The sequence below is a fragment of the Trichomonas vaginalis genome, chromosome VI (assembly GCF_026262505.1).
Source record: "Trichomonas vaginalis G3 chromosome VI, whole genome shotgun sequence".
Taxonomy (NCBI): domain Eukaryota; phylum Parabasalia; order Trichomonadida; family Trichomonadidae; genus Trichomonas; species Trichomonas vaginalis.
In genome coordinates, this window is record NC_067208.1 from 9,445,193 (window position 1) to 9,462,310 (window position 17,118).

The 17,118-nt window shown below is 30.2% G+C and overlaps 2 protein-coding genes and 2 pseudogenes across 4 annotated transcripts, besides 8 other annotated features; 2 read left to right on the forward strand and 2 right to left on the reverse strand.

The window, feature by feature from the left end:
• Positions 1-11: 11 nt before the first annotated feature.
• Positions 12-959, reverse strand: TVAGG3_0834390 (ribonuclease inhibitor domain-containing protein; the record flags this gene model as incomplete). Its single annotated transcript, XM_001310119.1, has 1 exon — positions 12-959. One exon carries the CDS (start codon positions 957-959, stop codon positions 12-14), a length of 948 nt encoding a protein of 315 aa, XP_001310120.1.
• A 1,182-nt stretch (positions 960-2,141) lies between these two features.
• On the forward strand, positions 2,142-2,855 carry TVAGG3_0834400 (glycine-rich protein family; the record flags this gene model as incomplete). Its single annotated transcript, XM_001310120.1, has 1 exon — positions 2,142-2,855. One exon carries the CDS (start codon positions 2,142-2,144, stop codon positions 2,853-2,855), a length of 714 nt encoding a protein of 237 aa, XP_001310121.1.
• A 915-nt stretch (positions 2,856-3,770) lies between these two features.
• Positions 3,771-5,196: a mobile genetic element.
• Positions 5,196-5,555: a mobile genetic element.
• Positions 5,556-5,563: 8 nt separating this feature from the next.
• Positions 5,564-5,601: a mobile genetic element.
• Positions 5,602-7,572: 1,971 nt separating this feature from the next.
• Positions 7,573-8,596: a mobile genetic element.
• Positions 8,597-8,788: a mobile genetic element.
• Positions 8,788-10,090: a mobile genetic element.
• On the reverse strand, positions 8,868-9,994 carry TVAGG3_0834470 (annotated as a pseudogene). Its single transcript has one exon. A coding segment is annotated over exon 1 (1,127 nt).
• Positions 10,089-13,980: a mobile genetic element.
• Positions 13,981-13,982: 2 nt separating this feature from the next.
• Positions 13,983-17,118: part of a mobile genetic element that runs on past the window's edge.
• On the forward strand, positions 15,699-16,618 carry TVAGG3_0834500 (annotated as a pseudogene). Its single transcript has one exon. A coding segment is annotated over exon 1 (920 nt).

Here is a 17,118-nt window from a genome sequence, read left to right on the forward strand (position 1 = left end):
TTTTTTTTAATTTATATTAAAATGAAAGCAGTAATATATGTGAGAGGAAGATTCATGTTAGAATATGAGTTGACTTTGCATGAAAAGCCAGAACAGAAGGAATCTGTTGAGATAATGAGTCCACTTTTCTTGAAGAGAGAAATGAATGTTTTGTTGTTGACGTTTTGGAAGAGAACACCACAGTTAAGAAGTGGACAGTTGTTGAATGCATTATCGCCAACACTTTGGATGCTTGATGGAATTGTGATTTGTTTGAGATGAATGCAGCCTTCAAATGAACTCCGTCCAATATGAGTAACACTAGATTCTGGAAGAAGAACAGATTCTAGATTCACACAACCCATGAATGCACAGTCTTCGACTGAGATGACACCTTCGAGAAGGTAGAAGAACTTCCTCTTAGATGCAGGTGGGTATATGTGCATCTTATGTCGATCACTGCTGTAAAGTGCACCGCTCTCACAAACAAAGTTTTGCGATGTGAATTCGTTGATTTGTGAGAAAGAGAGGCATCCTTCGAAGACACCATAGTCGATTTGTCGAAGATGACTTGTGGCCTTGATGTTGATAGAAACAAGATTAGTACAGTCTTTGAAACACTGAATACCAAGAACTTCAACACTATCTGGAAGATCAACATTGCTGATCATTGTTCCACTAAGACACTGACTGTCAATAACTTTGCAGTTCTTTGGAATTTTGAATGTTTCGATTCCTGAACATCCTTTGAATAAGTTAGGACTCAATGTGTCGAATGATATAATATTGTTCTCGAATTGAACTGATGTAAGACCACAGTTCATGAAACATGCTGATCCACTATCACGAACACAGTTAGGGATAGTGATTGCTCTCAATGGTGTAAGTCCACTGAAACATCCTTGACTGATATTAATCAGTACATCACTATAAAATATGATAGAACTTATCGAACTACAACCTGAAAACGCATCCTTCATAATATTAAGATTCGATGTGGAAGAAAAAGAAATTGAAGGAATTCGACTATAATTCAAGAATGCATCTTGTTTTATTGAAGTTAATGTTGAAGGAAAATTAATTTCATGACTCAATTTAGTATTTTGGAAAGCATATTCATTTATATAAACTAGTTTATTTCCAAATTGAAACTTTGATAAATTTGTACATCTATTAAAGGCATCTTGCTCGATATATTGTAGTTCGGGTTCTCCATCAAAAGTAATTATTCCAATTTTATTTTTATTTTTGAAAGCTCCACTCTTAATTCGTGTCACAGAATGGAGTAAAACAATCTCTGTCATAGCTCCTAGCAACTGTGATAATGTTTTATTACTGTCAGAATAAATAATAAGTTGAGTTGTATCTAAATAAATTGATGAACTAGAGAGTGATAAATTTAGATTAGGATTGCTAGGAAAAGCATTTCCTCCAATATCTTTGAGATTTTCAGGTAACTGAATATTAGTCAATGAGTTACATCCTTGGAAAGCACCTGATCCGATTGTTGTTACATTAGAAGGTATGATAATTGATGTTATTCCAGAATATGAAAAGCAGCTTGCAGATATTGACGTTATATTTGGAGGAAGTTCAATTTGTTTCAGATTTGGAGTCGAATAAAATGAATATGTTTCAATAATTGTTACATTTTGTGGAATGATGATTTCTTTCAAACTCGAAGTTACGAAGCAGCCTTGATGAATTGTTTTAACAGTTGGAAGTATTGTGTATGAATCACCACAGCCTGATGCACAATAGTATATAATTGTTTTATCTTTATCATAAATAGCTTTGAAGTGCTTAATATTCTTTGAACTTTTATTATTATTATTATTATTTATTTATTTTATTTGACATTATGCCAGAAACACCAAGAACTATCTTCTACAATTTTCAATGAAATCATATGATATCTTATAGTTTATATAATAAATCATTTGTTGGTGCTAAATTAAATGTTTCTGTCGAAAGAAACAAATATTTTTTTAATTATCCATGTTCAGATCCTTCAGTATGTACTGACTATAATATCTCTTTAAGAAGAGGAACATATAAGTTTGAACTTTATGGAGCTTCTGGAGGATCAATTACTAAAGATGTTCCACCATTTCTAGACTCAAAGAAAAATTGCTTTCCGGATACTTATGTTAAAGCATTCAATGGCAACACTCACTGTTTCACTCGTTCAAATTTTTGCTACAATCAGTGGTCAAGGACAATATAAAATAATCAATCTTCCTCAATACACAACGCACAATAGTTTCATTAAGAAGAACATGGTTCCAGGAGGTTATGGAGGTGGAGGAAGTTCATCTGGATGGTATACTGGCACTGGAAGTGGTGGCGGTCAAACCGCTGTCAAATTTGTCAATAATGATTTATTTCATAGAGTAATAGTTAGTGGTGGTGGAGGGGGAACAGACGATGGTAATGATGATGATGGAACAGGAGGGGCCGGAGGAAATCTTGTTGCCCAAGGTTGGTTTGCCAATGGAAATTATGTTGGAAATTATTTGGCAAAATCTGACAGTGGATTTTCCTTTGGTCAAGGAGAAGCAGCAATTGATGCTAAATCAAGAAACTCCAAAGGTGTACAGTCATATGATATGAATGATATAGCTGGTGCTGGTGGTGGTTGGTTTGGCGGCTTTGCAAGTCACAGTCCTATTTCTGGAGCTGGGGGAGGTTCATCCTGGGCATTAACTGAAGATGCAGTGATTCCTCCAGGAGTTATTGATGCAAGAGATGAATTTTATGAAAATCCTGTAATGAAGAACTATGCATTCACCAAAACATCAGGTTTTCTATTTTTCGATGTCCAGCATGCAGCAGGTGTTTGGCAAGGAAATGGAAAGCTTATCATAACTTTTTAGGTATTTTTAATAAAAATACCTGTATTGTTATGCATAGATTTTCCATTCTTTTCTACTTTTTTGTTTTTCTATTATAATAAAAGAATATTCATTAAATAAAGTTTACAAAAGAATCTAACTTTAAGGTTATTGATATTAGCTTTCTTGCTTCTCCAGTCAGATTATCAATATTATTTTTATTTGAGATATAAACCCATTAAGTAAATGGAATACATGATGTTGAAATTTGTTGTGAAAATATGGCATCAATCTTTATTCATCTTACGATTTGAAACTAAAATATTTGTATTGCTAATATATGGCTAATTTAAAATCGTATAATTTACCTTTTGGTAATTATTCTTTTAAAAATCCATCATATATAAGGGATGAATATATGCCATTATGCATATTTAAGACATGCAAATTCATGTATCCATGTAAAAATGCCTATGATTGCTCTCCCATCATTTTTTACCTCAATGAAGGTAAATATCTCTTTGAAGTATATGGAGCTCAAGGAGACAATTCTAATGGTTTGGGAGCTTATGGGGGCTATGGAGCTGCAAAAATATCCATAACAAAAATTCTTCCAATATTTTTATTCATTGGGGGTCGAGGAATTAAGACAAAAGGCGGTTATAATGGCGGAGGAGATAGTTCAGGTGGTGGGGCAACAGACTTTAGAGTTTCACCAGCTCTTTTTAATAAACGTTTTCTTATTGCTGGAGGTGGTGGCAGTGAATCTTTCTCATCATATCGTGGACTGGGAAATGGAGGGGGAATCAATAGCGATAAAGATGACGGGTCAAGAGGTGCCAATCAAACATATGGTTTCGAATTTGGTGTTGGACAATATGGTGGTGGTGGTGGACTTTATGGAGGAAACAGAACTTTCGGAGGTTCAGGGTTTGTTTATTCTGATGATAGATTGTGGAGATTATTTTTTGTCGCATATTTGCGCATATTATGACACTTTTCTGACATTTTTCTATAAATTGAGAGCAAAAGTATTCAAAATTTTGTCAAAATATGCGCAAAATTGAGAACTGCGCATATTATGACACACAATTATTTTTGTCCGTTAATGGAAACAAAATCTCTATGCATTGCTTTTCTTCATGTCTTTCGCCTAAAGGTATGTTTAAAACAATATGTATGAGATACGTATTATAAAAGATTTGAAAAACTCACATATTATTATCAAATTTTCAAATTTTTATCGAGAAAATATTGAAATCAAGACGAAAAAATATTGTTCATAACAAAATATTATAAAGATCTAGCATCTACAAGAGTTTCAAAGAAAAACAACCAACTTAAATTTTCTACTTCAAAAATAAGAACATCTTTCAAGTGTGACAAGCAAAAAAAGAATACATACGAATAGTTCAATTTGAAATGAATGATATGTTTATGTATAAGCTAGATTTACCTACATTCGATAATTGCTAAACGTTCATAACTTTGCGAGATATTAAAGAGAATTTATCGCTATTTACGTTATTTTCGACAATATATCAATATACGGCGATTGTTAAGTGAGTAACTGAGGAAAAAATAAAAGATTTGATTAATCTGAAGATCAAAAGAAGATAACAAGAGAAAAATATGAATAAATAAATGAATAATAAATAGAAAAAAGAAAGAAAAATATTGAAGATGATTAAATGAAGTTATTATAGGAAAATTAAAAAATATTACTAAAATTAAAGATATCTGACATGTTTACATATCTAATAATAATATATTTGTCATTTAAATCTATTTTGAATCATAGTAAACTATGATTGTCGTATGATTTAAAAGAATCTCTAAATTTGCTTACTAAAATTAAAGATATCTGACATGTTTACATATCTAATAATAATATATTTGTCATTTAAATCTATTTTGAATCATAATAAACTATGATTGTCGTATGATTTAAAAGAATCTCTAAATATCAAGTCAATTTCTTATAAAATTGTTATCCATCTCTTACATTTTTTCATAATTACTACCTATATTATCAATCTCAACGATGACAATATCTTGTTATCAATATATTAAATTTAATTTATAACTTAACATTCAATGTTTCCATCTATTCTTTCCATATATTAAATTCTAAAAACACTTTAACAATTGTTCAATAAACACAATATTTATAACATTTAAAAATATTTCAATTGAATACATCTGATTCATTTAATGTAAATTCTGTGATTTTTCCATCTTCATCATTTTCTAAGTTTATTTTAATTGAATCATTTATCTCTGAATCATTCCTGTTCATAAATTTCTCAATTTCAATATCACGATAATCAATATCTCCTGGATGAAATTGATTTTTGTATTTGTCAATTTCTTCTTTTGGTATAGGGTGTCCAAAGGTGCGTTTAGCACAGCGCTCTATATGAGACTATTAAAGGAGATATATGCTGATTATAAATATATAATAAAAAATATGAATATATGTATATGATGAGTATGTTGTATTTTGGCGCCATGCCGGAATATAAAATGAATTTTGAGACAAGAGGCGGTTTCGCATGAAATTTTGGCGGGATTTTTTTCATTTTTTTAATGAATCATAAAGAAAACATCCTCGCTCTTGCAAAAAAATGCAAAGACTGTAAAAAATCTACGAGACATTGGTAAAATGCTTCGGTATGGATGCTCCTAGCTATTCCACTGTAACGTATCATGTTAGGATGTATCACTTCATGAACAAAAAGGAGTGTGGTAGAATTTACGAAAAAGTGACACTAGAAAAGTGACACTTAACCTTAAATTTTCAAACACTATTTTTTGATTGTATTTTGTTATTTATATATTTATATATATGTATATTTATATATTGTTATATTTATATATGTATATATTTATATATGTATATATTTATATATGTATATATTTATATATGTATATATTTATATATGTATATATTTATATATGTATATATTTATATATGTATATATTTATATATGTATATATTTATATATGTATATATTTATATATGTATATATTTATATATGTATATATTTATATATGTATATATTTATATATGTATATATTTATATATGTATATATTTATATATGTATATATTTATATATGTATATATTTATATATGTATATATTTATATATGTATATATTTATATATGTATATATTTATATATGTATATATTTATATATGTATATATTTATATATGTATATATTTATATATGTATATATTTATATATGTATATATTTATATATGTATATATTTATATATGTATATATTTATATATGTATATATTTATATATGTATATATTTATATATGTATATATTTATATATGTATATATTTATATATTTATATATGTATATATTTATATATTTATATATGTATATATTTATATATGTATATATTTATATATGTATATATGTATATATGTATATATGTATATATTTATTAGAAACTGCTTCATGCTGTGTTGAGTATTGTTGAATTGGAAACTGCTTCATGCTGCATTGAGTATTGTTGAATAATTTGAAGTAGTGGTTTTTGAAATCAGCACCCCTATGAGAGCGCTGGCGACCGAAACACCACTAGTAAGATTGTGTATTAGAAACTGCTTCATGCTGTGTTGAGTAAGCTTCGATGTCTTTGTAGGATAGCTTTCTGAGAGCGAAACAAGATAGTGTTGAAAAAAAAATTTTGAAAATCTGAGAGACTGTGCAAGAGCCAACGACCAAAACACTACCAGTAAGATACAGCAGTAGTAGCTGCTTCATGCTGCATTGAGTATTGTTGAATAATTTGAAGTAGTGGTTTTTGAAATCAGCACCCCTATGAGAGCGCTGGCGACCGAAACACCACTAGTAAGATTGTGTATTAGAAACTGCTTCATGCTGTGTTGAGTAAGCTTCGATGTCTTTGTAGGATAGCTTTCTGAGAGCGAAACAAGATAGTGTTGAAAAAAAAATTTTGAAAATCTGAGAGACTGTGCAAGAGCCAACGACCAAAACACTACCAGTAAGATACAGCAGTAGTAGCTGCTTCATGCTGCATTGAGTATTGTTGAATAATTTGAAGTAGTGGTTTTTGAAATCAGCACCCCTATGAGAGCGCTGGCGACCGAAAACACCACTAGTAAGATTGTGTATTAGAAACTGCTTCATGCTGTGTTGAGTAAGCTTCGATGTCTTTGTAGGATAGCTTTCTGAGAGCGAAACAAGATAGTGTTGAAAAAAAAATTTTGAAAATCTGAGAGACTGTGCAAGAGCCAACGACCAAAACACTACCAGTAAGATACAGCAGTAGTAGCTGCTTCATGCTGCATTGAGTATTGTTGAATAATTTGAAGTAGTGGTTTTTGAAATCAGCACCCCTATGAGAGCGCTGGCGACCGAAACACCACTAGTAAGATTGTGTATTAGAAACTGCTTCATGCTGTGTTGAGTAAGCTTCGATGTCTTTATCAGACCACCTTTAAATTAACCACTCACATTCTCACTGTGGTCCATCTAAAATTTGTAAGCTTTATGACATAAAATTATATTATATGCAGGATCCCACCTATTACTTAATCTTTTTGGAATAAATGTTTTTATAATTTATCGATTGATTGTAATTTTTTGTATAAAAAAAGTTTTTTATTTATATTAAAAATATATTCGGTTAATGATATTATCTTATAATTTGTAAATAAATCTAGTAATAAAATAACTTTAATAGTTGGTGTCACTTTTTCGAAAATTCTGGTTTTTTCTAAAATGCTTCGGTATGGATGCTCCTAGCTATTCCACTGTAACGTATCATGTTAGGATGTATCACTTCATGAACAAAAAGGCGCCCATCATAAAAATTGACAAAAAATCGCCGGATCAAAGAAAAATCAAAGCAATTCTTCAAGCGCTAGATGAAGACCCAAGAGCATCACTCAGAAGGATAGAGGAGATGACAAAGATACCAAGTACAACAGTCAGTTATTATCTGCACAATTATTTGAACTACAAACTAGCGTATACACGTTGGGTTCCGCACAACCTTAATTCAGTTCAAAAAAAATCTAGAGTCCAATCTTCGAAAGAGCTCCTCTCTATATTGGGTGCGTATCAATCCAAGAAGTTTCGCTTTTTAGTAACAGGGGACGAGTCTTGGTTTCAATATGCAACAGAAGCCAAAATCATGTGGATCCCGAAGGATGAAAATCCGCAAACATTCCCGAAGAAAAAAATTGACACACCAATGATGATGTTGTTGGTTTTTGGGGGCGTGAATGGCATCATCGCAATTGATATTCTTCAAAAACCTAATACGATGAATGCTCAGTATCTAATTGACAATGTTCTTACTCAAATTATCAATTCTGATGAGTTTGAGAAATCCAAACAACAAAAACAAAAGTTTGCAATTCATTTTGATAATTCAAGAGTTCACAAAAGTCATAAGGTAATGAATTACTTGGTGGAAAACAATGTCAAAGTTGTTCCAAACCCAATTTATTCACCTGATATTGCACCCTCTGACTTTTATTTATTCGGCACGCTAAAAAAGAGAGCTGAAGGACGCGAATTCGCGAGTCCAGATGATCTTGAAAATTTTGTAAGAGAGCAATTTGAGCAATTTTCTCATGATGATTTAAAGCGTGTATTTCAAGCCTGGATCGATCGCTGCGAACGCGTGATTGAATCCAATGGTGATTATATTTAAATAAACTTTATATATATGTAACTTGTTTATTTCTATTCGCAGTATTCAGGTTTGTGCTAAACACACCTTTGGACACCCTATATTTCTGAAATTTCGAGATTAAAATTTCTTTCAAAAGTAAATAATTCTTCATTAATTTTAGTTAACGAGATATAGTACGATTTTTTATGATCATACTGGTTTCGTTGATTGGTTAAATATCTATGAGCGATTACTGTATCAACTTGAAGTAAAGTATATATCATATGGAAAATTGTTGGATGTGGATATATAGGGTGTCCAAAGGTGTGTTTAGCACAAACCTGAATACTGCGAATAGAAATAAACAAGTTACATATATATAAAGTTTATTTAAATATAATCACCATTGGATTCAATCACGCGTTCGCAGCGATCGATCCAGGCTTGAAAGACACGCTTTAAATCATCATGAGAAAATTGCTCAAATTGCTCTCTTACAAAATTTTCAAGATCATCTGGACTCGCGAATTCGCGTCCTTCAGCTCTCTTTTTTAGCGTGCCGAATAAATAAAAGTCAGAGGGTGCAATATCAGGTGAATAAATTGGGTTTGGAACAACTTTGACATTGTTTTCCACCAAGTAATTCATTACCTTATGACTTTTGTGAACTCTTGAATTATCAAAATGAATTGCAAACTTTTGTTTTTGTTGTTTGGATTTCTCAAACTCATCAGAATTGATAATTTGAGTAAGAACATTGTCAATTAGATACTGAGCATTCATCGTATTAGGTTTTTGAAGAATATCAATTGCGATGATGCCATTCACGCCCCCAAAAACCAACAACATCATCATTGGTGTGTCAATTTTTTTCTTCGGGAATGTTTGCGGATTTTCATCCTTCGGGATCCACATGATTTTGGCTTCTGTTGCATATTGAAACCAAGACTCGTCCCCTGTTACTAAAAAGCGAAACTTCTTGGATTGATACGCACCCAATATAGAGAGGAGCTCTTTCGAAGATTGGACTCTAGATTTTTTTTGAACTGAATTAAGGTTGTGCGGAACCCAACGTGTATACGCTAGTTTGTAGTTCAAATAATTGTGCAGATAATAACTGACTGTTGTACGTGGTATCTTTGTCATCTCCTCTATCCTTCTGAGTGATGCTCTTGGGTCTTCATCTAGCGCTTGAAGAATTGCTTTGATTTTTCTTTGATCCGGCGATTTTTTGTCAATTTTTATGATGGGCGCCTTTTTGTTCATGAAGTGATACATCCTAACATGATACGTTACAGTGGAATAGCTAGGAGCATCCATACCGAAGCATTTTACCAATGTCTCGTAGATTTTTTACAGTCTTTGCATTTTTTTGCAAGAGCGAGGATGTTTTCTTTATGATTCATTAAAAAAATGAAAAAAATCCCGCCAAAATTTCCCGCGAAACCGCCTCTTGTCTCAAAATTCATTTTATATCCCGGCATGGCGCCAAAATACAACATACTCATCATATACATATATTCATATTTTTTATTATATATTTATAATCAGCATATATCTCCTTTAATAGTCTCATATAGAGCGCTGTGCTAAACGCACCTTTGGACACCCTATATTATGTGTGAGTTCAGTACCTTGTTAAATGATTCCACGCCATTATTCGAAAAAATCATATCCTTCACATTCATTTTATTTATTTCTTCGTATTTATATTTCCATGTGCGAAGGAAATAAGCGGCAAATTTTGAAGTATCTTTAATTAATTCTAACTTGGAACAGATAAGTTTAAAAACTGAATTAGGAACGAATGGGCACCCACATAATAATTTTAATAAAGATTTGGATGCATGATCATCTTGATTGCACAACTTCTTAAAGTTCTTTACAAGCGCAGCAATGTAATGAAATATGCATCCAGTAAGAACTGTCTCTTTGCTGATCTTTTCTTTGATAGAGTTCATCAAAGCTGCTTCAAAATCTGTTGTGATGATGGAAAATTGATTAAGACCAATTTTAATCTGTTCATATGTTAACATCATATTGAAAACAGTATTATAATCATCAGCACTTCTTCCCGTCATCAAAACATGTAGAAAAGGGAGATATAAATTTGTAGCATTATCAAATACCAAGAAATTCAATAATTGACCATTTGAGAGATTTATTGGTACCACTTTGAATGTACCATCTATGAACAAATGTTTTAAAGTTCGTGCACAATTAATGAATAAAGGCAATCCAAAAAAGTAAAACTTAGAATCATCAATATTGGAATAAATTTTTGTAATATAGAAATTTTGATTGTTATAATGTTCAAGTAATTTTTTAATCAACTCATCTTCGTTCATTTTCATTTTTGGTTTAATTTCCTGGTACAACCTTCTGATAACATCAGACGATATTTCAATAATATCATCGTGAGATTCGTTATATTCTAACACAAGCTGATTTGCAAATGCTATTACCCGACTTAATGAAACAATAGGATTAACCTGAATGAAATTTTGTATCTCACTCTCAAGTTCTAATTTATTTTGGTTAGTACCATCAATAATTGAAGATTTTGTATGTTTTGGACATCGATGTGGAGGATTAATTTCACAAACTTCAGCTTTTTTGCCTGTATTTGCTGGGAACAATGTAACAAGTTGAGAATAAGAACATCTTTTCTTTTTGGTGCAATAATAAACAATTTCCAATCGATCAATTTTTGAATAATATATTTGAAAGCGAATAGGGATCCCTTCTGGATATATAACACTTTGATATTTCAATTTATCTGAATCAGATATTTGAAAAATATGATATGTTCTTAGAATGTTTTTTATTCTTATTTTACATTTGTCTTGCTCATCTTGATTCATGATAATATAATTAGGAACACATTGTTTGCATGTATCTTCTGTAATGGCAGCTTTTTGGACTTTTGATTTAGTTTTTTGATATTGAAATGCATTTTGAATTAGAATGTTTGAATTGAGTAGATCATCAATGGGAAGATTATCAGTAAAATGAGTAATGTTTGAAAGGATGGCAATGGAACTGTACTATTACAGTTGGAGGATTAGAAACAATCCTTTGTACGGAACTCTGATTTGCAGCAATTGGAGGATTAGAAACAATCCTTTGTACGGAACTCTGATTTGCAGAAGTTGGAGGATTTGAAGGTATCCTAAAAATTGCCGTTCGATTAATTCTTTTAGAACGAGAAGGTGAAATTTGAACATTTCCATGAAGATTTATCAAATTTTGATTTCTTTCAATGGATTGTAAACTTCTTTCTTGATTTGTCAAATTTTGATTTCTTTCAATGGATTGTAAACTTCTTTCTTGATTTGTCAAATTTTGATTTCTTTCAATGGATTGTAAACTTCTTTCTTGATTTGTCAAATTTTGATTTCTTTCAATGGATTGTAAACTTCTTTCTTGATTTGTCAAATTTTGATTTCTTTCAATGGATTGTAAACTTCTTTCTTGATTTGTCAAATTTTGATTTCTTTCAATGGATTGTAAACTTCTTTCTTGATTTGTCAAATTTTGATTTCTTTCAATGGATTGTAAACTTCTTTCTTGATTTGTCAAATTTTGATTTCTTTCAATGGATTGTAAACTTCTTTCTTGATTTGTCAAATTTTGATTTCTTTCAATGGATTGTAAACTTCTTTCTTGATTCCTATCTTTATTTTGTAATATATTATTACAACTTTCATTTTCAAACTCAAATTCATTAAATGGTTCTTCTTGTTCAGATTGTTTTTGACTGTTTTCCGACGAATGTTTTTCAATAAATTTTAATATTTGGCATTCCGTATTTTTCAATTCTGCCAATGATGATGGTGATTCATCAGAATATCCTAATGGCCATTTATCTTCCATTGATTTTGTATCACCATTATCATTATCAGCAACATCTATAGTAGCATCTTTACTTTCCGATTCCATTTTCTTACATTCTGTTCCATTTTCTTTGGATTCCTCCTCTTCTGACTCATCCTCCGATTTTTGATCAAAATTAAAGTTTAAAATTTTTAATGCTGCTTGTAAATTACTTTTCGTTATAATAAGTGCTATTTTTGCAACATTTTTGTCGAATCCCATTGATGTTAATGAATTATATTCTTGTGATTTACTAATTTTTAATTGATACATATCAAAAAATGGCAAATTGAAAACATCTGTGGGTGGATCAACATTTACAACCTTTAAATCAATATCATTGAAACATTTAATTATATCAACTGAATGAAATTCCCTTCTTTTATATTTAATAACAAAAGAATATAAATTCAGATTGAATTTCCTTGCTATATAAAGGTATAAACTTAAACAATGAACATCTTGGTTAGAATGAAGTAGAATTACATTCTTTTGATATCTAATTGTTAATTTCATAAAAAAGTAATTTTCAGATTTAAAAAAGTGAAAACCTTATTTATTAATAATTATTTAATTTGTTAATTAGAAAAAGAATTAATGAAAAATGTAATTAAAATAGTTAAAAGATGATGAAACGATGAATAACAATGAAATTAGAAATATTACGATGCGATAGTATTAATATAGTAAAATCGAGTATGAGACAAAAGAATTTTATAAATTAAATTTAATATATTGATAACAAGATATTGTCATCGTTGAGATTGATAATATAGGTAGTAATTATGAAAAAATGTAAGAGATGGATAACAATTTTATAAGAAATTGACTTGATATTTAGAGATTCTTTTAAATCATACGACAATCATAGTTTACTATGATTCAAAATAGATTTAAATGACAAATATATTATTATTAGATATGTAAACATGTCAGATATCTTTAATTTTAGTAATATTTTTTAATTTTCCTATAATAACTTCATTTAATCATCTTCAATATTTTTCTTTCTTTTTTCTATTTATTATTCATTTATTTATTCATATTTTTCTCTTGTTATCTTCTTTTGATCTTCAGATTAATCAAATCTTTTATTTTTTCCTCAGTTACTCACTTAACAATCGCCGTATATTGATATATTGTCGAAAATAACGTAAATAGCGATAAATTCTCTTTAATATCTCGCAAAGTTATGAACGTTTAGCAATTATCGAATGTAGGTAAATCTAGCTTATACATAAACATATCATTCATTTCAAATTGAACTATTCGTATGTATTCTTTTTTTGCTTGTCACACTTGAAAGATGTTCTTATTTTTGAAGTAGAAAATTTAAGTTGGTTGTTTTTCTTTGAAACTCTTGTAGATGCTAGATCTTTATAATATTTTGTTATGAACAATATTTTTTCGTCTTGATTTCAATATTTTCTCGATAAAAATTTGAAAATTTGATAATAATATGTGAGTTTTTCAAATCTTTTATAATACGTATCTCATACATATTGTTTTAAACATACCTTTAGGCGAAAGACATGAAGAAAAGCAATGCATAGAGATTTTGTTTCCATTAACGGACAAAAATAATTGTGTGTCATAATATGCGCAGTTCTCAATTTTGCGCATATTTAATTAATATACATATCAAGTGTACGGAGGCACTGCGTTCCACCTTACCCTTGATATGTGAATTTGACACTTTACAAAACCGTTAACGTATATTTTACAACACAAACGACAACACTAACTTAACCTTAAATATTTACAAAGCCGCCAACCACTTCAACTCACTAACGTTTTCACAAACGACTTCACTAATGTAAAAAATAAACGTTCTCACTTACAAAAGTATTGCAACTCCTTCCATTGCTGTGCTTCATATAACAGCTCATAATCTTCTGACTCACTTTCTTCTTCATATAGGTCAAAATCACTGTCATAGTTTATACCTGTAAGTTTTGACAAAGCTAATGAAACACGTTTACCGTTTGTATCGTATGCTTGTATAAACTTTCTATTCTTCATTCCTTCATAAACGCTCAAACTAACTTTACCTTTTCTCCCTCGTATCTGATAGAATGTATTTTCACGAGGAACGAAGAACAAGTTCTTGAACTCATGACCGTTGTAGTTTGTTATCTCAATAGTTTTCGTCATTTATATAAAAAGAAAGAAAATCCATTACGTATAAGATTTCAAATCTCTGAACCAAGTGATGATTTCGTAAATGTTTTCAGTGTCACCACGTCACCATGTCACCAGGTTAATTAACTTCTCTTAAAATTACTGACAACATGACATTTAGACAACAGTCCAGGAAATATATTTTATCGTTTATGTTTACGTTAATGTTTTCATTAATGATTTCGTAAATGTTTTCAGTGTCACCACATCACCATGTCACCATGTTAATTAACTTCTCTTAAAATTACTGACAACATGACATTTAGACAACATCAACAAAGGAAATTAAATCGTTAATGTTTTCATTAATGATTTCGTTAATGTTTTCATTAATGATTTCGTTAATGTTTTCATTAATGATTTCGTAAATGTTTTCAGTGTCACCACGTCACCATGTCACCATGTTAATTAACTTCTCTTAAAATTACTGACAACATGACATTTAGACAACATCAACAAAGGAAATTAAATCGTAAATGTTTTCGTTTATGATTTCGTAAATGTTTTCAGTGTCACCACGTCACCATGTCACCATGTTAATTAACTTCTCTTAAAATTACTGACAACATGACATTTAGACAACATCAACAAAGGAAATTAAATCGTAAATGTTTTCGTTTATGATTTCGTAAATGTTTTCAGTGTCACCACGTCACCATGTCACCATGTTAATTAACTTCTCTTAAAATTACTGACAACATGACATTTTGACAACTGTCCAGGAAATTTGATGCAGTCCAAAAATAAAGTTAGTTTTAAAATTATTTTTATTTTTTTATTCCTATATAAATGACAGCAACAAACAACAACAGCAACTTTATCATTTCTGATGAAAAAGTTATTGATTCATTAGCTGAGGAATTAGTTGTGGCAGAAACTAAAACCCTCAACGAAAGAATTGGTGAAAATAAGATTGATTTACATAACTACCTCAAACATGATGGAGGAAGAGGAGGAAAACTGGTATGGCTTTATTAGTAAATAAAATTTCAAATTTAACGATTATAGATGTTGATATCAATAAATCGTACAATGATGAACTTAAAGAAACAGTTAGAAAAGACATTCTATCAAAACTTTCGGATAAAGATGTTATCGTTAAAACCGCTTCAGGATCTTCACATTTATTGTAACACTAATTTCTTCTATTCAACCTCGAACAGAATGATTAAATGCTATTCCTGCAATGATTATGATATCGATATCATGACTTCTATGGATGATTCAAAGCGTTCTTTAGTAGTTATGGCTGATTCAAGAGTTCGAAAGAATGCAACAGAACCAATCAATACATACTCATTCATTCGTGGAAGTTATGATTCAACATTAACTAGAACAGTGAATGATATATTAAATGATTTGAATATTAAGGTAAGAGTTGAACAGAAGAACGAAGAAATAAAGACTATCATGAATGAAAACAAAGATGTAAACATTGACGATAAACTTGCCCAGAGCATAGTTGATGGTATTAGTGATTTTGAAGTACATAATGACGGTGGAAACATGAATTTGGAAAAAGAAATAACATTATTCACACTGTTTCAAGCAATTAATTCGTTACCTAATCATTTAATTAATGAAGCATACGATAACGTTTATAACTTCTGCAATTTAACTGAAAATGCAAAAAGTAATTTTGAAAAAGCACGTAGTAGATATGCACATTTAATGACTTCTCCATTTGTTTTGGTGAAGATTCTAAACTATACCAAAAGAATATTTATGATGAATACGTTTTACCTTTATTACGTAAGCCAAAAATACATTTGATATAAAACTTGATGACTCGTTTTTGATAACAGATATTAGACGCAAGGCTGAAAATCATCAGTATAAAAACAGTTCTGAAGTAATTGAGGATTTATCACGTGTAATCCGTTTTGTAGATTGTGGAAACAAATACTTCATTCAGAAAGATTACAACATCCACGACAAAATGAATCAAATATCATTCGTTCTTCAATCAAACATGAAAGAGTCACTTAAAATGATTAAATTATTTAAAGAAGGTAAAACCATAACAGCATGGGATGTACTACTAAATCAATTATCCTCATTAACCGTTAAGGGTGTTTGCTTTAAATCTGATTCTCCAGATGTTTTCTCAACGTTTCAAGGTTATAAATACAACGTTCTCGAAAAACCAGATTACTCAAAAATCGAGATGTTTATGGATTTCATTAAAGAAGCCATTTGTGATAATAATGATGAAGTGTATAAATACCTTCTCGGTTGGATTGCATCAATGATTCAACATCCTGGAATCAAGAATGAAACAGCAATTATTTTGAAAGGACTTCAGGGAACAGGTAAAAACAGATTTACAGACATTATTTCTGAACTTCTCGCTGGTTATTCATGTAAAAACATTACTGAAATAAGTGAGCTAACGGATAATTTCAACTCAGTAGTTGAAAATAAAATGTTTCTTGTACTTAATGAACTCAAGAATGTAGGTGAAGACAGACTCGCAAACTTCAACGCTTTGAAATCAATTATAACGGATAATGAGATTAGAATTAATGAAAAGAATCAACCCAGAAGAACTGCTCAGAACGTTGCAAACTTCATTTTCGTAACT